This window comes from Balaenoptera musculus, chromosome 6 (genome assembly GCF_009873245.2).
Source record: "Balaenoptera musculus isolate JJ_BM4_2016_0621 chromosome 6, mBalMus1.pri.v3, whole genome shotgun sequence".
In the NCBI taxonomy this organism is placed as follows: Eukaryota; Metazoa; Chordata; class Mammalia; order Artiodactyla; family Balaenopteridae; genus Balaenoptera; species Balaenoptera musculus.
Genome location: NC_045790.1, coordinates 28,559,757 through 28,581,892, shown reverse-complemented (window position 1 = coordinate 28,581,892; position 22,136 = coordinate 28,559,757). Strand labels below are relative to the sequence as shown.

Genomic DNA, 22,136 nt, shown 5'->3' with positions numbered 1-22,136 from the left:
ATTTGTTTTTCTCTTTCTGGCTTACTTCACTCTGTATGACAGACTCTAGGTCCATCCACCTCACTACAAATAACTCATTTTTCTTTCGTTTTATGGCTGAGTAATATTCCATTGTATGTATGGGCCACATCTTCTTTATCCATTCATCTGTCAGTGGACACTTAGGTTGCTTCCATGTCCTGGCAATTGTAAATAGTGCTGCAGTGAACATTGGGGTACATGTGTCTTTTGATTTATGGTTTTCTCAGAGTATATGCCCAGTAGTGGGATTGCTGTGTCGTATGGTAATTCTACTTTTAGTTTCTTAAGGAGCCTCCATACTGTTCTCCATAGTGGCTGTATCAGTTTACATTCCCACCAACAGTGCAAGAGGGTTCCTTTTTCTCTACACCCTCTCCAGCATTTATTGTAGTAGATTTTTTGATGATGGCCATTCTGACTGGTGTGAGGTGATACCTCATTGTAGTTTTGATTTGCATTTCTCTAATGATTAGTGATGTTGAGCATCCTTTCATGTGTTTGTTGGCAATCTGTATGTCTTTGGAGAAATGTCTATTTAGGTCTTCTGCCCATTTTTGGATTGGGTTGTTGGTTTTTTCGATATTGGAGCTGCATGAGCTGCTTGTATATTTTGGAGATTAATCCTTTGTCAGTTGCTTCATTTGCAAATGTTTTCTCCCATTCTGAGGGCTGTCTTTTCATCTTGTTTATGGTCTCTTTTGCTGTGCAAAAGCTTTTGAGTTTCATTAGGTCCCATTTGTTTATTTTTGTTTTTATTTCCATTTCTCTAGGAGGTTGGTCAAAAAGGATCTTGCTGTGATTTATGTCATAGAGTGTTCTGCCTATGTTTTCCTCTAAGAGTTTTATAGTGTCTGGCCTTACATTTAGGTCTTTAATCCATTTTGAGTTTAGTTTTCTGTATGGTGTTACGGAGTGTTCTAATTTCATTCTTTTACGTGTAGCTGTCTAGTTTTCCCAGCACCACTTGTGGAAGAGACTGCCTTTTCTCCATTGTATATTCTTTCCTCCTTTATCAAAGATAAGGTGACCATATGTGCATGGGTTTGTCTCTGGGCTTTCTATCCTGTTTCATTGATCCATATTTCTGTTTTTGTGCCAGTATCATACTGTCTTGATTACTGTAGCTTTGTAGTATAGTCTGAAGTCAGGGAGCGTGTTTCCTCCAGCTCCGTTTTTCTTTCTCAAGACTGCTTTGGCTATTTGGGGTCTTTTGTGTTTCCATACAAATTGTGAAAATTTTTGTTCTAGTTCTCTGAAAAATGCCATTGGTAGTTTGATAGGGATTACATTGAATCTGTAGATTGCTTTGGGTAGTATAGTCATTTTCACAATGTTGATTCTTCCAATCCAAGAGCATGGTATATCTCTCCATCTGTTTATATCATCTTTAATTTCTTTCATCAGTGTCTTATAGTTTTCTGTACAGGTCTTTTGTCTCCTTAGGTAGATTAATTCCTAGGTATTTTATTCTTTTTGTTGCAATGGTAAATGGGAGTGTTTCCTTAATTTCTCTTTCAGATTTTTCATCATTAGTGTATAGGAATATGAGATTTCTGTGCATTCATTTTGTATCCTGCTACTTTGTGAAATTCATTGATTAGCTCTAGTAGTTTTCTGGTAGCATCTTTAGGATTCTCTATGTATCATGTCATCTGCAAACAGTGACAGCTTTACTCCTTCTTTTCCGATTTGGATTCCTTTTATTTCTTTTTCTTCTCTGATTGCTGTGGCTAAAACTTCCAACACTATGTTGACTAATAGCGGTGAGAGTGGGTAACCTTATCTTGTTCCTGATCTTGGTGGAAATGGTTTCAGTTTTTCACCATTGAGAATGATGTTGGCTGTGGGTTTGTCATATATGGCCTTTATTATGTTGAGGTAAGTTCCCTCTATGCCTACTTTCTGGAAGGCTTTTATCATAAATGGGTGTTGAATTTTGTCAAAAGCTTTTTCTGCATCTATTGGGATGATCATATGGTCTTTATCCTTCAGTTTGTTAATATGTTGTATCACATTGATTGACTTGTGTATATTGAGGAATCCTTGCATTCCTGGAATAAACCCCACTTGATCATGGTGTATGATCCTTTTAATGTGCTGTTGGATTCTGTTTGCTAGTATTTTGTTGAGGATTTTTGCATCTATGTTCATCAGTGATATTGGCCTGTAGTTTTCCTTCCTTGTGACATCTTTGGCTGGTTTTGGTATCAGGGTGATGGTGGCCTTGTAGAATGAGTTTGGGACTGTTCCTCCCTCTGCTATATTTTGGAAGAGTTTGAGAAGGATAGGTGTTAGCTCTTCTCGAAATATTTGATAGAATTCGCCTGTGAAGCCATCTGTTCCTAGGCTTTTGTTTGTTGGAAGATTTTTTATCACAGTTTCAATTTCATTGCTTGTGATTAGTGTGTATGATCCTTTTAATGTACTGTTGAATTCAGTTTGCTACATTTTGTTGAGGATTTTTGCATCTATGTTCATCAGTGATATTAGCCTGTAATTTTCTTTTTTTATGATGTCTTTGTATGGTTTTGGTATCAGGGCAATGCTGGCCTCATAGAATGAGCTTGAAAGTGTGCTTTTGCAATTTTTTTGGAATAGTTTGAGAAGGATATTGTTAACTCTTCTCTAAATGTTTGTTGAATTCAACTGTGAAGCTGTCTGGTCCTACACTTTTTTTTGTTGGTAGTTTTGTGATTACTGATTCAATTTTATTACTGGTAATTAGTCTGTTTAAAATTTCTATTTGTTCCTGGTTGAGTCTTGGGAGATTATTCATTTCTAGCAATTTGTTCATTTCTTCTAAGTTGTTCACTTTATTGGCATATAATTGTAGTAATATTTTATGATCCTTTGTATTTCTGTGGTATCAGTTGTAACTTCTTTTTCATTTCTGATTTGATTGATTTAAGTCTCCTCTCTTTTCGTGAAGAGTCTGGCTAAAGGTTTATCAATTTTTGTTATCCTTTTGAAGAACCAGCTCTTAGTTTCATTGACCTTTTTTTTTTTAAGTCTCTCTTTCATTTATTTCTGTTCTGATCTTTATTTCTTTCCTTCACTAACTTTCAGTTTTATTTGTTCTTTTTCTAGTTCCTTTAGGTGTAAGTTTAAGTTGTTGATTTGGCTTTTTTCTTGTTTCCTGAGGTAGGCTTGTAATGCTATAAGCCTCGAAACTGCTCTTTCTGAATCCCATAGATTTTGGATCATTGTGTTTCCATTTTCATTTGTCTCCAGGTATATTTTTATTTCTTCTCTGATTTCTTCAGTGATCCATTGGTTGTTTAGTAGCATATTGTTTAAACTCACATGTTTGTGTTTTTGCAGGTTTTTTTTTTTAATAGTTGACTTCTAGTCTCATATTGTTGTGTCAGAAAAGATGCTTGATATGATTCCAATCTTAAATTTACTAAGACTTGTTTGTTGCCTAGCATATTGTCTATCCTGGACAGTGTTCCATGTGAACTTGAAAAAAATGTGCATTTTTTCTGCTTTTGGATGGAATATTCTATATTTATCTGTTAAGTCCATCTGATATAATATGTTGTTTAAGGCCAGTGTTTCCTGATTGATTTTCTGTCTGGATGATCTGTCCAGTAATGTCAGTTGGGTGTTAAAGTTCCCTACTATTATTTTATTACTGTCAGTCTCTCCCTTTATGTCTGTTATAATTTGCTTTATATATTTAGGTCCTCCTATGCTGGGTGCACATCCATTTACAACTGTTATACCTTCTTCTTGAATTGATCCCTTGATCATTATGTAATGTCTTTCTTTGTCTCTTACTACAGTCTTTGTCTTACAGTCTATTTTTTCTGATATAAGTATTGCCACCCCAGTTTTCTTTTCCTTTCCATTTTCAAGGAATACCTTTTCCCGTTGCCTCCCTTTCAGTCTGTGTATCTTTAGCTCAAGAGTGAGTCTCTTGTAGGCAGCATATAGATGGGTCTTGTTTTTGTATCCAATCAGCCACTCTGTGTCTTTTGATTGTAGCATCTAGTCCATATATTTTTAAAGTAATTATTGATAGGTATGTTCTCCTTTCCATTTTGTTAATTGTTTGGTGGTTGTTTTTGTAATTATTTTTGTGTCTTCTCTTCCTTGTGATTTGGTGGCTATCTTTAGTGCTCTGTTGGCATTCCTTTCTCTTTTTCGTGTGTGTTTAGATTTTTGGTTTGTGGCTACCAAAAGTTCTTCAAAAGGATAACATAAATTGCTGATCTTTTAAGTTCACATACACTTAAGAACCCTAAATTTCTACTCTCCTCCCCCACCATGTTTACTGTTTTTGACATCATATTTTACATCTTTTTGATTTGTGTATCCCTCAACTACTTATAATGGATATACACAATTTTACTACTTTTGTCTTTAAACCTTCCTACTAGCTTTATACATGGTTGATTTACTACCATTACTGTATATTTGCCTTTACCAATGAGATTTTTTTCCTTTCGTAATTTTCATATATCTAGATGTGGCCTTTTCTTTTTCACATAGAAAAGTCCCTGTAACATTTCTTGGAAGCTGGTTTGGTGGTGCAGAACTCTTAGCTTTTGCTTGTCTGTAAAACTTATGATCTCTCCATCAAATCTGTATGAAAGCCTTGTCAAATAGAGTATTCTTGGTTGTAGGTTTTTCCCTTTCATCACTTTAAGTATATCATGCCACTCACTTCTGGCCCTGCATAGTTTCTCCTGAAAAGTCAGCTGATAGCATTATGGAAGTGCCTTTGTATGTAACTTGTTGCTTTTCCTTTTGCTGCTTTTTAATATTCTCTCTTTATCTTTAATTTTTGCAGTTTTAATTGCAGTGTTTCTTGGTGTGCTCCTGTTTAGGTTGATCCTGTTTTGTGCTTCCTGGACCTGGATGTCTTTCCTTTTCCAGGTTAGGGAAGTTTTCAGCTATTATGTCTTCAAATATGGTCTCTGCCCCTTTCTCACTCTTCTTCTGGGACCCCTGTAATGTGAATGCTAGTATGCTTGATGTAGTCCCAGAGGTCTCAAACTATCCTCCTTTCTTTTTATTCTTTTTTCTTTTATCTGTTCCTTCAGTGATTTCCACTGCTGTGTCTACCAGCTCACTGATCCATTCCTCTGTATCATATAATCAACTGTTAATTCCTTCTAGTGTATTTTTAAAGTTGTATTTCTGCATTTTTTATTATTGAGATATAACTGACATATTATAGTATTTTTTTAAATGAAGTATAGTTGATTTACAGTAATATATTAGTTTTGGGTGTACAGCATAGCAATTCAGTATTTTACAGATTATACTCCATTGAAAGTTATTACAAGATAATGGCTATAATTCCCTGTGCTATACAATGTCTCCTTGTTGCTAATCTATTTTATATACAGTAGTTTCATCTCTTAATCCCATACCCGTATCTCATCCCCACCCGCTTCCCTCTCCCCACTGGTAAGCACGAGTTTGTTTTCTATATCTGTAATTCTGTTTCTGTTTTTCTATATACATTCACTTGTTTTATTTTTTAGGTTTCACATATAAGTGATATCATATAGTATTTTTCTTTATCTGTCTGACTTAATTCAGTAAGCATAATATTCTCTAGGTCCATCCATGATGCTGCTGTTGGCAGAATTTCATTCTTTTTTTTATGGCTGAATAATAATCCATTCTATGTATGTACTGCATCTTCTTTATCCATTTGTATGTTGATGGACACTGGATTGCTTACATATCTTGGCTATTGTAATTAATACTTCTCTGGACATTGTGGTGCATGTATCTTTCAAATTAGTGTTTTCATTTTTTCCAGATATATACACAGAAGTGGAATTGCTGGATTATAGCATAGTTCTTTTTTTAGTTTTTGAGGAACCTCCATACTGCTTTCCATAGTGGCTGTACCAATTTTACATTCCCACCAACAGTGTACAAGTGTTCCCTTTTCCCCACATCCTTGCCAACATTTGTTATTTGTGGTCTTTGTGATGATAGCTATTCTAAGAGGTATGAGGTGATAGCTCATTGTCGTTTTGATTTGCATTTCTCTAAAAATTAGCAATGTTGAGCATCTTTTCCTGTGCCTGTTAGCTGTGTATATGTCTTCTTAGGAAAATATCTTTTCAGCTCTTCTGCCCCATTTTTTGATTGGATTGTTTGGGTTTTTTGACATTGTTTTTTTTGATATTGAGTTATATGAGCTATTTATATTTTTTGGATATTAACCCCTTGATGGTCATATCATTTGCAAATATTTTCTCCCATTCTTTAGGTTGTTGTCTTGTTTTGTCAATGGTTTCCTTTGCTGTGCAAAAGCTTGTAAGTTTGATTAGGTCCCATTTATTTATTTTTGCTGTTGTTTCTTTTGCCTTAGGAGACTGATCCAAAAACTGTTGCTAAGATTTATGTCAAAGATTGTTCTATGTTCTCTTCTAGGAGTTTTATAGTTTCAATTCTTACATTAGTCTTTAATCCATTGGAGTTTATTTTTGTAGTTGGTGAGTAAATGTTCTATTCTCATTGTTTTACATGTGGCTGTCCAGTTTTCCCAGAACCACTTATTGAAGAGACTGTTTTCTCCATTGTATATTCTTGCCTTCTTTGTCATAGATTAGTTGACCATAGGTGCTTGGGTTTATTTCTGGGCTCTCTATTCTGTTCTCTTGATCTATACTAAGGAGAAATGTTAAGGAGAGAGTTTCAATTTCAAATGAAAGGACTCTAATGGTATCTCAAAGTCATATGAAAATATAAAGTTCTCCAGTACAGGTAAGTACATAAATATCAAAACCAGTATTATTATAATTTTGGCTTATAATTCTTCTCCCTGTTTTCTACAGGATTATTTAAAAGACAAATGCATAAAAATAATTATAAATCTGCTAATGAATACATGACATATAAAGATATGATTTAAAGCAGAGCTGTAAAGGAGAATTTTTTAATGCAATTGAAATTAAGTTGGTATCAATTTAAGATAGAATAAATTTGAATCCACACAGTCTGACTTGCGGAGCCTGCACTTTTAACCAGCCTCTTGCCAGTGACAACTGCCCAGGAAAATAGTTAAATGAAAACCACAGAAAAATATCCATTTCTTTTTGTCTTAACAACATTTGTTGTAATTTTGTTCTTTTTCGTCTAGGCCATCAAGACTTATTTATCCCAGTGTTCCCTGAAACACAGTTCACTGTGCTTTGGCTTTCAGTGAAAGTTAGTGACAGTAAACTCAATGAACAGAATTCCTCTTCTCTCCCTCTCCTTCCATTACTCTGACAGGAGGAAACAAAGAAGAGAAATGAAAATACTGACCTCCACACTGTTATAACAGTTTCTTAACACTTGTCTTTGCATGATAAAAGACCCATTTAATATCCGTACTTATAGACCTAGAAAATGATGAAGCATAGGTCCAGTGTAACATGTTATAAGGTTTTTGTCTGTAAAGCTCAAGAATATGTATTCTGACAGAATCTATCCCATTTCAGCAACAATTGCCTTACACCCAAAAGAAATTTCCTTAGATCCATATTATTTTTTTAGACCCAAATCCATTGTGGGAGAGAAGGGATTATGAGTCCCTCTCTATCCAGGCTGCAGGATGAAAGTGAGAATTGTAGTAACTTACCCCTGGCTTTGCTGTGTCACAGGAGCCCCCATTCTTTTCTGGGAATGCAAGATTTTTCAGTACCAAGATGTCCTCTAGTAAAAGCCCTTCTCTGTGAGGAGGAATGGGTGAAGGAGGCAGAAGGAGCACCAAATATAACAATACAGTGTGACTTTATAAGGTCAAAATTAAATTTCCCCCAAATTGTAACATTTTCAAGCATGAAGCAGTATGGCCTTGCCCCTGATCCCACATGACTATAACAGGTATTTAGAAACAGGTGACCTCATTCAGAACATACAATAAAGCCTCCACCTGGGAGAAGCTACAGGGACTGGACCTATAGTTAATCAGTGTGGTGAGTCAGGTTAAAGTTTTAATTAGCACTGCAGTCCATATCAGAACACCTGGGGTACTAATCAACTGAGTGATCCAGTCAGACAGACTGCTTGGAAATCTCTGTGGATGAAGGCTGTAAATCTGCACTTCCATAGGCTTGCCAGTTGATTATTGCTTTTCCTCCAAGGTGTTTTTAACAGTTTCGTTGAGATATAATTAACATACAATAAACTGCACATATTTTAAAGTGTACAATGATAAGTTTTTGCTGTAGGTATGCACCATGAAACCATTACCACAATCAGATACTGAACATATCCATCCACCCCCCAAATTTTCCTTGTGCCACTTTGTAATCCATCCATCTGGCCCCTCCCAGGGCCCCCCAAGCAACCACTGATCTGCTTTCTGTCACTGTGGATTAGTTTGCTTTTTGAGAGTTTTATATAAATGGAATCATTCATAAGCTTAAGATTGCCATAAAGAAAAATCTGAATTTAGGAAAAGTTTTTGCACAATAGAAGGCGATGTTTGTAACAGAAATGAAGTTAATATGTATATTTTTTTCTATAATTACTTTCCTCCTCAATTGACTGGCCTTTTTATATGAATTCTGTTTTTACATTATTATTAATAATATAGCATATCTAAACATAAGATATTTCTTTTTAAATTAAAAATTTAGCAATATTTCATTTTTATATCCAAAAGCTACCTCCTGAACCCGAAGTTGTTTCACTTGATCTTGGTTGCCTTTTGTTTTTAATGTTTTTACAGAGCATATAGGATTGGGCAATGCAGAGATGTCAAAGTGCTTAGGCTGATATCCTTGGGAACTGTGGAGGAGATCATGTACTTACGACAGGTATACAAGCAGGTAAATATATTACCCTTTTTCTAATTAAAAGTAAACATTTGTCAGTTTTCAAAAATTAATAATAAATTTGTGTACAAATATGTTTTTTATTTTATTCTAGCTATAATAAGGAATTTAATAAGATTATGAAATATACTCTAGAATATACTTCTATAAAACAGATTAAATATTAGGTTCATTGAATTTTAGAGCTGAAAGTTGCTTAGAGCAGTACTTCTTTAATGTGCACATGAATTACCTAGGGATCTTTAAAATACAGATTCTGATTTAGTAGTTCTGGGTGGAACGCAAGATTCTGCATTTTTAACAAGCTCCCGGAAGTGCCAACAGTACTAGTCTGCAGATCACAATTTGAGTAGCAAGGTCACAGCTCCCCAAACTGTGGGCCAAGATGTAAGTGTATGCCACAGATGGGGTACAGGTGCACCCAGACATCCTACAGCTCTCTGGGCAGCAAGATTATCTAAGCCAGCTTCCAGCCTTGACTAACCTCCTCTTTGAGTAGATGTTCACATGTTTCCATTTTCTATGTGTGCATGAAGAAGACTGGAGAGGAATACCTTAGAGATATCTAATACAAATGTTTCACGTTGTATATAATGAAACTGGGATCCAGGACACCCCAGTAAATGAAATTATAGGAATAGAACTCAAGCGCACTAACTACTGTGCTGGTGCTTTTAATATTCATCTAAAATTGCATTAACTCTTTAATATCCTTAGGGTATCAATTACTACTCCATTTATGCCTCTAAATAAAGTTTACTTAGTCTGTAACTGCCCACTTGAGAAGATCTGGAATGAGGTTCAAGTTTAATTATAAATGTTAAATTTGAATTACTCCCTATATATTCAGCTGGAATCTGTTTAAGAGCAAACATCTGCCACATGTGGTGGTAGTTAACCTAAGAATGATCCAGTCTTAAATTTATGCTATTTTCTTAATTCTAAAAATAGAATTGTACACAGCAGTGTTTATTTTCTTAAAGCATTAGCTCTGTAAGAAACCTTTAATCTTTTGTTCTTAGTATAGCACAACTACTTGAAAATTATTTTTTCAGACATTAACTAATCTTGGAAAAAAGTAGATATTATTTTTTTCATCTTAGGAGCAGCTCTTTAGAATACTATCTTTGACTTGTCACAAGTAAGAGTCTTTCCTCAATCATGTAGTAAGTTTTCTTGATCCCATTACTATATGTATTTCCTTTTTGCCTATTCATCTGACTCATTTAATGAAATAAAATGGCCTGTTATATAATATATAATAATATGTAATAAAAAGGCTTCAGAAGATGAGGGTAATTTAAGTTTTCAGAACTTTGTATGATCTAATTGCTTATTAAAATAAGCCACTTAAGGAACATTCAGCCATACAACTTGATAAGCACAAATAAAGATAAGATGGCAATCATATGAGGAAATGGCATAAATGTGATTTAAACATTGATTGGAATTGAACCAAGGGTTGCAAATGGCAAACACACGCTAGCCTCACAAGTGTTCTCAAACTCTTGGGGGGAAAACAATCCAAAATGATGTTTAAAAATCCTATAAAAATGTTGGAAAGAAAAAAGAGTTCTCTCTGTGGGCCAAAAATGATAAGGAACCCTGAAAGACAAAAGGCAGTTGAGATGAGATTTGAAGGAAGAAACGAAGCTAGACTCAGTCATAAGAAGACTACTGGAAAAGGTAGATGCAACTGTGATATTCCAAGCTTAGAGTCAACAGATACTAAAAAAGAAAGGAGCCTTGAGTTAACTATGATGCCCCCTCTTTGGGGTATTATTAATGATCTAACAAGGTGGTTTAACCCTTATGATCTTTCCCCCATTGTACCAGATTGTAGACAATGGAAATGTCTGCTCTCAAGTAGGAACAATAAGTAGAAATACTGGAAGGAAGGAAACAAAGCTCTAAATTTTTGCTGAAATCGAGAAGAAAGTCCAAAATAATAAATACTTGCAAACCCCTCCACCTGCTGCCTGCTTTGAATAATTACTGCAGTAGGCCTAGATAAGCCCATAAGGCATTTGAAGACAGATGAATATCCCCCCACCCCTCCAAAAAAATAATTAGTATTGAACAGTTTAGGAAAATAAACACCATGAAAATGGCCCTCAAAGATACCAGGTCCTAATCCCTGGAACCTATAAATGTTACTTTATATGGAAAAAAGGGTCTTTGCAGATGTGATTAAATTAAGGATTTTTGAGATGGGGAGATTAGCCTGGATTGTCCAGGTGGGCCCTAAATCATAAGCATTCTTATAAGTAGGAAACAAAGGGAAATCTGACAGAGACAGAAGAGAAGCCAGTGTAACCACAGAGACAAGAGATTGGAGCTATGTAGTTATAAACTAAGGAATGCTGGCAGCCAGCAGAAGTGAAAAGAGGCAAGGAATGGATCCTGCCCTAGAGCCTATGAAGAGAACATGGCTCTGCCAAAACTTGATTTCATTCTAGTGATACTGATATCAGACTTCTAGCCTCCTGTAAGAACTGTAAGAGAATACATTTCTGTTGTTTTAAGCCACCAAGTTTATGATAATTTATTGCAAGAGATACAGGAACTCATATAGGCACTAAAAAAGAATTAACATCAGAGAAAACAAAATTAATAGAAAAGAGTAAAAGATTTTTAAAGAAATATAACTATTCAAAAGGTAAATGAGGTTGTAGGATCCTGGGAACAACAAAAGACTACTAGAAAAAAAAATCCATTAGAGATCCAGAAAACAAGAAACTCCAGCAATAGGCTGAATAGCAAAGGACAAAGTTTTCATCTAAAAGAAAGAGCCATGCAATTCTTCTAGATTACAGAGCAAAAAGACAGAGATAGAACGAACACATGTAAGAAAACTTAGGAGAAATGAAGGCTAGATCTAGAAGTTCCAATATCAGTCTTATAGTTGAGCAAGGGAACAGAAGAAAGAGAAGGAAGAAGCCCCAAAGGATGAGAGTCCACAGATTATATGAGCCCACTGAGTGTTAAATAGGATGAATGAAGATAGATCCACACTTACATTGTCTTTCTATAAGTGTAAAACCCTTAAAATTTCCAGAGATAAACTTTATGGAGAGAAAAAAAATTGTCTACAATAGTACTAGAATTAAATAGCTAGCTAACTTCTTAATAACAATACTGGATATTTAGGAGCAATAACTTCAAATGAGGGGAAATCATAGCTCTATATTGTCAAAGAAAGTGAATTTTTAATTCAAAACTTTTCCACAGTGGTGGAAATTTTTCCTTCAGTGGTGAGTTCTATCAAACATTTAATATTCTTTTTGAGGACAGAGGAGGGAACAATTCCAGCCTACTTTAGAAAGATAGAAGAATCCCGATGCCAGAATTGGCAAAGACATTACAAGAACAGAAAATTATAGACAAATATGTCTCATGAGCATAAATGTAAAAATCTTTAACAAAGCGTCTGTTAGAAGTTGAATTGTGCCCCCCTCCAAAAAACAAATAAAATAAAAACATATGTTGAAGTCCTTAACCCCTGGTACCTGTGAATGGATCTTATTTGGAAGTAAGGTCTTTGCAGATGTAATCAAGTTAAATAAGGTTATACTCTATTACGGGGGCCCTAATTCAATGACTGATTTCTATAAGAGGGAAATTTGGAATACAGATAGACAGAAGGAGGATACCATGTGATGCCTGAGGCAAAGATCGGAGTGATGAAGCTGCAAACTGAGGAATGCCTAGGATTGCCAGCAACCACCAGAAACTAGGAAGAGGAAAGGAAGGATATTCCCTTAGAACCTTCAGTGAGAGCATGGCCCTGCCAATATCTTGATTTCAGACTTTTAGCCTCCAGAACTGAGAGAGAATAAATTTCTGTTGTTTTACACCACCTGGTTTATGGTACTTTGTTACAGCAGCCTTAGGAAACTGATATAGCCTCTAAGGCAAATATTGTAAATTTGACTACATTTTTATATGAAACTTCTATATGACAAACAAACTATAAGCCAAATTAAAGGAGAGACCAGAGGAAATGCTTGCCATAAGTATAATAAACAAATTAGCATCTATAATATATAAAGAACTCCTACAAACCAATAAAAAGACTGATTAGGCATTTTAGTGAAGAAAAAATACAAACAGTTAACATGTATATGAAAAGATGCTTAACTACACTTATAATCGAGAAGTAAAAAATAAGATTGCGTTCTGCACGTTCTGCAAAAGACTTTCTTGTTTTGTTCTGTGGGGGTATTTTTAGGGAGGTGAGGAGATTGGCGTTGCTTATTGTTGGTGGGGATATTTTTAAAGAGGTGCTAATATAGTGTTTTTGAGAATACAACTTGGTGCACTTATTTTAGAAGCTAATTTAACAGCATTTTTAAAATGCACTTTCTCCCTATTTACCTGGCAGAAATATTCTCACATATGCACAGTGAAGGATGACAAGGATTTATATTCAGAATTGTTAGTAATTGTTCGAAAAATGAAAAAAGGAACAGCCTAAATGTCCAATAGTAACAGAATTAACATAAATTCTGATATACCCATATACAGCAAAAAAAATTTTTTAAAGACTATAGAGCAAATGTACTGATGTGGCACAATCTTTAAGACATTTTAAGTGGGGCAAAAGTAACTTGCAGAACAAGTATATCAATTGTGTTTATTTATAAAACTGTTTCTACATGTATATATAAATAGTTCTAACTGCATTGAAAAAAATCTAGGAAGGATAAACCTAAACATTACAGTGTTGGTTAGACTGATAAGGGATGATCTGCGTTGTTCAAGTCAAGGGATGATCTGTGTTATTCAAGGGAGACTTGCCCTTTGATGTTTTTGTTTGTGTTTGTTGTGATAATGCCTTCACAACATAAAATATAAAGTATATTTTATACTTAAAAAAAATCGCTTATACAGCAACTGTGCTCCTTCAGGTTTGGAGCATTGCATGTAATCTAAAATTTGACATTCAGAAATTCATCTTTCATATATATGTAATTTATTTAGAAATTAATATGTATTTACAGAAGAGTTACAAGAACAGCACAGAGAACTCCCAATTAACTTCACCCAAATTCCCCAGTTGTTAACATTTTACCACATTTGCTTTCTCTTTCTCTCAGCCATGATCTTTATTCTTCTTCTGAACCGTTTGAGAGGAAGTTGAAGATTTATCACCTTTAAATTCTTTGTTTTCTCCCAAATAAGGACACCATCCTATTTATAGGTACATATAAAAATAGCTTTATGCATTATAAACACTCAATTTTACATATTGTTCTGCAACTTGTTTCTCCCTCACCGACTCCCCCCAACTCTCCTCTCAAAAATGCAGTTATCCAAATCAAGAAACTAACACTTATACAGCATTACCTTGTAATCCATAGAACCCATTCAGATTTCATCAGCTTTTCTGGCAATGTCTCCTTTCTCCTTCTGGCTCAGGATCCAATCCAGGATCATAATTACATTTCTTTTTGTGTCTCTTAAGTTTTCTTCAACCTTAAGTTACCCAGGCTTTTCTGGTCTTTCATGACCTTGACAGTTTTAAAAAGTAAAGCCTTTCCTTGTGTATGCTTTCCCTCAGCATATGTCCATTTGATGTTTCCTCATCTTCCAACTCAAGACAAGAAGCCTTGGCAAGAATGGTACAGAAAGAATGCTGTGCTCTTCTCATTGCATTGGTCAGAAGGCACCTGGTGGTGACCTGATCCACCACTGGTGATATTAACCTTGATCACCTGTCAAGTTTGTGTCTGCCAGCTTTTTCCACTGCAGAGTCACCACTTTTTTCATTTGTAAATTAGTGTATATTTTATCGGGAGATCATCAGAGACTATGCCAATATAGTCAGCCCTCTGTATCCATGGGTTCTGCATCCTCAGATTCAGCCAACCATGGATTCAAAGTATTCAGAAAGAAAATTCCAGAAAGTTTCAAAAGCAAAACTTGAATTTGCTGCGTGCTATTTACCTAACATTTACATTGTATTTACAACTATTTACACAGCATTTACGTTGTATTAGATATTATAAGTAATCTAGAGATGATTTAAAGTATATAGGAAATAATTCATGGCTTATATGCAAATACTATGCCATTTAATAAAAGGGACTTGAGCGTCCATGGGTTTTGTTATCCATGGGGATCCTGGAACCAATCCCCCCTATACCAAGGGATGACGGACAACTGTATCCTGTTCCTCATCAAGCTTGTACTCATCAGCCTTAGCTTTCATTGATGATTCCCGCCTGAATCAGCTGCTACTAAGATGGTTTGTCAGATGGTGATTTTTCTATTTCCATTATTACTTCCTTTATATTTGTTGGCATTCTACCATAAAAAAAGAGCTTTCCCTTCTCTTCCATTTATTTAATCTGTGTGGACTCATGGGATAGTATTTTAGTAACAGATTTTAGTAACCCACTGAATATCATTGATTATTTTTATGTTCAAACTCTCATTTTTTGAACAGTGAGAACCCCTTCAAGGGGGCTTCTGCGTCATTTTGACAAGCCCTCATCATGCTTATTGCACTTCCTTACTGTGGTAGGCTGAATAGTGGCCCCCCCACAGATATCCACATCCTAATTCCTTGAACTGACCTGGATTATGTGAGTGGGCCCAGTGTAATCACAAGGGTCCTTATAAAGGGAGGAGTAGCAGTAGGGTCAGAAAGAGGAAAGAAGGCGGCAATGTAATGACAGAAGCAGAGGGTCAGAGAATGATACGAAGATGCCTCATTACTGGCCTTGAAGATGGAGGAAGTGGTCATGAACTCTAACATGATGAATATTCCTTTTTTACTTCTTGCATATCTTGTATATTGTGAAGAAATTAAGCATTTTATAGCCTTGTATGGGTTCTTCTTAAGCTAGAAACTAAGCTACATTTTCCAAATACTGATTTTTTTCCCTACCCTCTTGAATTCTAACGTGATTTTGTTATAGTTACCCTACAGATGGATGCATCTGGCCTTTACTTTTACTGGAGCCACTTTGGAAAACTTAAGTACAAAATAATGTGCCTTTTATAAGTTTTGTGACAAAACTTTGGTAGGAGACTTATAAAGATTCAGATTAATGCTTACAAATTACTTTGGTGATTATATTTAGTAGTATAGCAGTCTGACAATACAGTGTTTAAGGAAGAGTCAGTAGCAAGGGTAAAGTCATAGGTAACTGGGCCATCAAGTACATCAATTGCTATTGTGATTCTGTATTTCCAGGACTATAGCCCATATTTCTGGGATGTTGATATAAAACTAATCAACTTGGTATGTTGATCCATAACTTATTCAAACTTAGGTCCCAAGGGTCTTGTTTTAAGAGGGACATCTGGATATGAGAAATTGATACAAGTATAAATTTTGAATTCAGCCAAACTCAGGTAAAAATTCTAGAAATGATGCTTCCTAGTGAGGCAGCTGTGAGCAAGGCACTTAATTTCTCTGAATTTAAGTTCTTTTATTTCTAAAAGGGAGATGATAATATCTTATAGGGTTGTAGGAATTAAATGAGAATGTAAAAATGCTACACATGTGTTCAATAAATAGTAGCTATTATTAATAAGAATAATTTTATTTGCCTAAAGTAATTTATTATGGTGCAAATCAATCTGATGATAATCACCATAAAGTATCGCTTCTTACTAATCCTTCCATTAGCAATAGATTGAAGTTATTTTTCATTCTTTGTTTCTTTCAAGAAATGTTAGAGTGTACATGGGGTTAATCAAATTGTATATACATCATAGACAGTAAATAAAGCGATGACATTATGTTGGTACTAAAGTGGTATATGTCCTTAAGGATTCCATGTCAGTGTTCTTTCTGTATTCAGAATTGTTTCAGAGATGCAATGTTGCTAAACAATGATTGGGTTTTTGCTGTTAGTTGACAATGTAACCATGGCCACAATTAGTTTGATACCAACATGGTTATTGTATAATTACTTTAGATTATAATTTAACTTTGGTGATGTAGCAACTATTTCTGCCAGTTTTAGTAGTTTCTATTGAAATAAGAGTCTAGAAAGGAGAAGTGTATTCAAATGTATGCCTTTTACATTTTAGATCAGGTGGCTAGTCCATAGAGATATGATCTTGAGTCAGTTGTTAGAAAACAGATAAAATAGGAAATGTAAGATTTCTTCTTTAATAAAACTGGCCAGATTATTATTATTTCACCATAATGGCAACATCTGCCAGGGAAATTAAAATAAAATTTCCTCCCTACGGAGATTCTGCCTGCTCCAGCTAAAGCTGTGTATATACAGGGAATGCCAGGAAATTCTGACATATTGTTGGAGCGAACACTTCAGAATATCTTGTGTTTTTTCTGTTATAGCAACTTCACTGTGTGGTGGTTGGAAGTGAAAATGCCAAGCGGTATTTTGAAGCAGTTCAAGGATCAAAAGAGCATCGAGGAGAGCTTTTTGGGGTCTATAATCTCTTCAAACTGAGGTCCCAAGGGTCTTGTCTTACAAGGGACATCCTGGAGGTGTGAAATTTTTTTCGTATCTTTTCAATACTTTAAACATGGATTTCTCCCTCAGGAAAATTGCTGGTGCCTTTTCAGAGAAATTTTTGGTTTTCTTCTTAAAAAATGTTTTATGTTTAGAATTTCTACTTTTATAGAAATAGGGAATGAATTACTGTACCTCTAAACTAAGACTTTCCCCATGCATAGTTATAAATAATGTGCATACACAAATTCAGATACATATACAAAACAGTATGACCTCCAAGGCCATTTTCAGACGGTAAAGAGAAATTTATTATTTTGAAAACAGCTGTTGAAGTCAGGAACTAAAAAAAGAGACTTTCCTAAATAAACAAAAATATAAAATGTGTTTTGATTAAAAGTTACCAAATACTCCCTGAGATGCACTCTCATGTCTCATGGAGATTTTTGTTTTCTGTTCCCAATAAAAATTCCACACCAGTATTTCAAACTCTCCCAGTTGTGTTCATCCTCAGGATACAGATGTTTCTTATTCTTAACAGGATATTTATATCCTTTAAAAAATCTTTAAAATTCTTTAATATACCAGAGTACTAAGAATATTAACCTATTTTTTAGTTAATATTGATATGAGTATCATAAAATCCTAGACTATCATTTTTTTCAATCCCATCATCATACAGTTGAGGAAACTGAGTCTTGGAAAACTTAAGGATATTTCCCTTAACTTCCAGGACTTTGTAGTAAAACCTTAATGTACTTCATTTATTTAATAGTACCATAAAAACAGTTCAAGGAACAATTGGTCCCTGTCCTTAAAGAACTTAGATCATCTTTATGGGAGGTGGAAGAGAACATTTACATACTGAACACGTAACATCAGTAAGCATATGTTAAGCAAGTTTAGTAGCAGTTCAAACGTGATCATCAATGGTTGGGGAAGAGGAAGGTATATATGATTTGTATGTTGTGAATATTACAACTATTATACAATGTCTGATGTATATTGCTGAGTTTTTATTTTACAGTAACTATTTGATTCTGAATTGAGTGACCCATTTAGTCCCCCTTTCTCTGTCTTTTTCTTGTTTTGAATATGCTATTTCTCTGATGGACTTGTTCTTTCCCATTCCTCTTCTCTAATCAGTAAATAGCCTTGTTTGTCCTACAGGACCCCCTCAGATCCTACCTCCAGCGTTGGGTAGTACTACCCAACGTACTAGAGTATATTCATGTTTCTAATTTGAAATCATTACCTATAAAATATATTAGTATTATATTACTTATCCTGTTTTCTACTGTGTATCAAATAGTTTTATTCTCTTTTTTATCAGAATAGCCACCTATTCCTCTGTTAAAAAAGTGTTAGGTAAGACATTCCATATGACAAGTTATGAAACGGAAAGTTCTCTTATTCTCTGGTTGTCCTAAATATATGTTGTTTCTCCTCCAGGATTGTTTATTAATGACAGGACCCTCCATATCTTATATTTTGTTTATGGTAAAATATGCTTAACTGCTTGCTAGGCACATCATTGGCACTCAATTATTAAATTAAATTTTGAATTAAAATTGCTCATTTGTTATCAATCAGAATTTAGTAGATTCATGCTGTGCTTTTGGCCGAACGATGTTTTAAAATATTATTAGTCCAAGCCCTGCATAATGGAAACTTATATTATAAAGTAAAAGAAGTATTTTACTTCCTATGATACATTTTTAATTTTTAAAGGTTGTAGAAAAATCCCTTTTAAAATGTTTTAAGATGTAGAAATTTGAATATGTAGAACACTTTTAATCTGATGATTTCTGGGCAATTTAGTTCTATTTTGCATTGACTTTCTTTTAATGGTTTCCCTTTAGAGATAGATATTGAGAGCTAATTTCACAAATATTTATTGAGTATATGTTAAATATCCAATACTATACATCATAGAACTAGGCACACAGAAATGAATAAAATAGACAAAAAGCCCTGCCTACAAAATTTTACATTCTATTTGGGGGAAACAAATATAATATAACTGAAGTTGGTATATTATGATGATAGATTCTAAGGATAAAAATAGAGCAAGTAGATCAATAAGTTCTAGAGATCTACTACACAGCATGGTGAGTATTGTCAACAATACTATTATTATTATATACCTCAAAACTGCTAAAGGACTAGATCTTAAATGTTCTCACCACATAAAAGAATTGATCATTATATGCCATATTAGAGGTGTTAACTAAAGCTATGATGATAATCATATTACAGTATATAAATATATCAAATTAACACCTCGTAGACCTTAAACGTACACAGTATTATATGTACATTATATCTCAAAAAAAAAAAAAAATAAAGCAAGGAAGGGAAATAGGGAGACTGTCAAGGAAAGAGCATTAAAATTTTAGATGGAGTAGCCAAGGAAGGATGCACTATGAGATTGCATTTGATTCTTTGAAGAGACAAGAAAGGAAGAGGTGTTTTAGACAGAGGAACAAATGCAAACAAAGGCCCTGAGGGAGGAGCATGCCCAGCATGATTTCAAAATGGCAAGGAAGCCAAAGTGGCTGGAGTGGAGTAATCAAAAGAGCAAAAGATGGGGCCAGAGAAATGACAGGAAACCAGATCCTGCAGGAAATTTGGCTTTGACTTTGAGTCAGAACAAAAGCAATTAGAGTTCTGAACAGAAGAATGACATAGTCTGATCTATACTGTCTATTCTAAATGTTAAGAATTGGACTATAGAAGTACAAGAGCAGAAGCAAGACGCCAGGTAGGAGGATACTGCAACAATCCAGCCAAGAGATGGTGGTTTGGGCCAGAGGGTAGTGGTGGATGCCCTGAAGCACTGACAGGATTTACTGATGGATCGTCTGGTAGGGTATGAGAAATAGGAGTTAAGGATGACTCCAAGTCAACAGAAGACTGGAGTTGCCATTTACCTATCACAAAGGGATTCTGACAGCTTGTAGATTTCTGGTGCTGCCAGTTGCATCTGTTGTAGCCATTTGGCTTCTGTTAAAGAGATAAAAGGGAGTTCTCGGACAGAGGCTTCCCACTGCCTTACAGTAATAGCCTCTAGGCACTGGAAGAAAAGATCTCATGGCAATTCAGGAACTCTTTATCATTCTTTCAAGTTCTTTAGGGGTGATTCTCACTTGTTGCCCTGGATACCAGGTAACTGGAGCCATGCCATTGCTATATTATGAATATTGGTGTATTCGTAAGTTGGATATTTGTAACTTTGGTGATGATAGTATTATTTCCCCTTGTTCTATCAACAAATAAAGCCTTGAAAAGAGAAATTTATTTCCTTTTGAAGAAGAATTTAATATTCTAGAATCTAGGCCATTAAATATCTCTGCTAAATGATATACCAAAAGCTATAAAAGCATACTTTCCTAAAAGATGTAGCAAGCCTATTATCTAATTAAGATTTTTTTAATTTTATATTAGATGGATATTTTCATTTTGATGTCTACTACACTGAAGGAATCAATAAGCATATTTTAATGAATATGAACTATGAACACACTAGCAATATAAGCTAGAATATCGAGTTCCCAATACCCAACATTATCCGTGGTGTTTAAAATGTTGATAATATGTCCTTACAGTTATTGCAATATTATATAATATTTACACATATACAATAGTTATATAGTTATCATATAGACATAGTTATTATGGCTATCACTACTGGGTAAATTTTTAACAGTTTTTCACTCTCCCTCCCTACTAGGGCTTTTAGTGGAGTTTGCTGAAAAATGTTATTAGTTTTCTATCAGAAAAAGTAAGCTTATGATAAGAAGTAAGAGTTTTTTATGAGCCCAGCAGGCTTCCACTGTGCCTCTATACTACCTAAGAATTATGAGCATTTTAAAATATATATGAATTCCTTAATTAGCAAATTGAAAAATAGCATTAAGAGAGTTAAAGCAGGCTGTACTCAATTTTTTTTTTTTTTTTTTTGGCCATACCACGCACCTTGCGGAGTCTTAGTTCCCTGACCAGGGATCGAACCCAGGCCCATGGCAGTGAAATCGCTGAGTCCTAACCACTGGACCGCCAGGGAATTCCCTGTACTCAATTTTCTTAACTCTAAGTTTTAGCATGCCGTTGCTGTTGTTTATCTGGTTGTTTCTACCCTATATTTTACACAGTTATTTGCATTCTTTACAGAGAGAAGGCCAAGTGGAAGCAGGGGTCATGACAGCTACAACATGGTTGAAAGAGGAACCTCCAGTACACAAACTAGAAACAGTAAGCAATCTTTGAATCTGTAGCCTAGAACTCCTAGGAAACATGTATGTGAAGATTTTAAGTTTCTTTTCCTTTTCTTTCATTTTTCAATGCATAAAGAAAATGTTTTTTTAAAAACGTCAAGGACACAAAGTCAGAGGACTGTCAGTAAAATTAATAATTTAGGCTAATATTTCATATCATATCATAAAAAAAAATTCAGGAGCAGTCACCAGGTGTTTACATCCAAACTGGAATTTTAACTATGCCAAACTGTAAATCCAAAATTAAATGCACTGTATAGGTGACCAATCCAACCTAAATAATCTTTTTTTACTAAACAACAAATTAAATGGAAAAATAGCAATCAATGTATATTTAAAATTATTAAATTGAAACACCAAACTCATTCTCTGACTCAAGCAGATATTTTATTTGAGTCCTTTGTCTTGTGGTAGTTTGTCATCTCACATACTACATACTTTATTGTCATCCTAAAGTCTTTTTAAAAGTAAAGAATATATATAGAAGATTTTTTTTTAAATTGTTATTGCTGTTTTTTTCTTGTTTTTTTTTAAGGGATTTAACTCTAAATTTGTACTAGCCCAAAGATATAATGATAACTATGATAACTATATATTATGAT

At 34.6% G+C, this 22,136-nt stretch overlaps 1 protein-coding gene across 6 annotated transcripts in view; it reads left to right on the top strand.

Annotated features, from left to right (window-relative positions):
* The window catches only part of ERCC6L2 (ERCC excision repair 6 like 2), a 182,647-nt gene that overhangs the window by 91,435 nt on the left and 69,076 nt on the right, over positions 1-22,136 (top strand). For all 6 annotated transcript variants that reach the window (XM_036855634.1, XM_036855628.1, XM_036855631.1 and 3 more), the window contains 3 exons: positions 8,711-8,810; positions 17,140-17,292; positions 21,431-21,511. In XM_036855634.1, the coding sequence (XP_036711529.1) occupies positions 8,711-8,810; positions 17,140-17,292; positions 21,431-21,511 (334 nt within the window). The remainder of the gene's footprint in view (positions 1-8,710; positions 8,811-17,139; positions 17,293-21,430; positions 21,512-22,136) is intronic.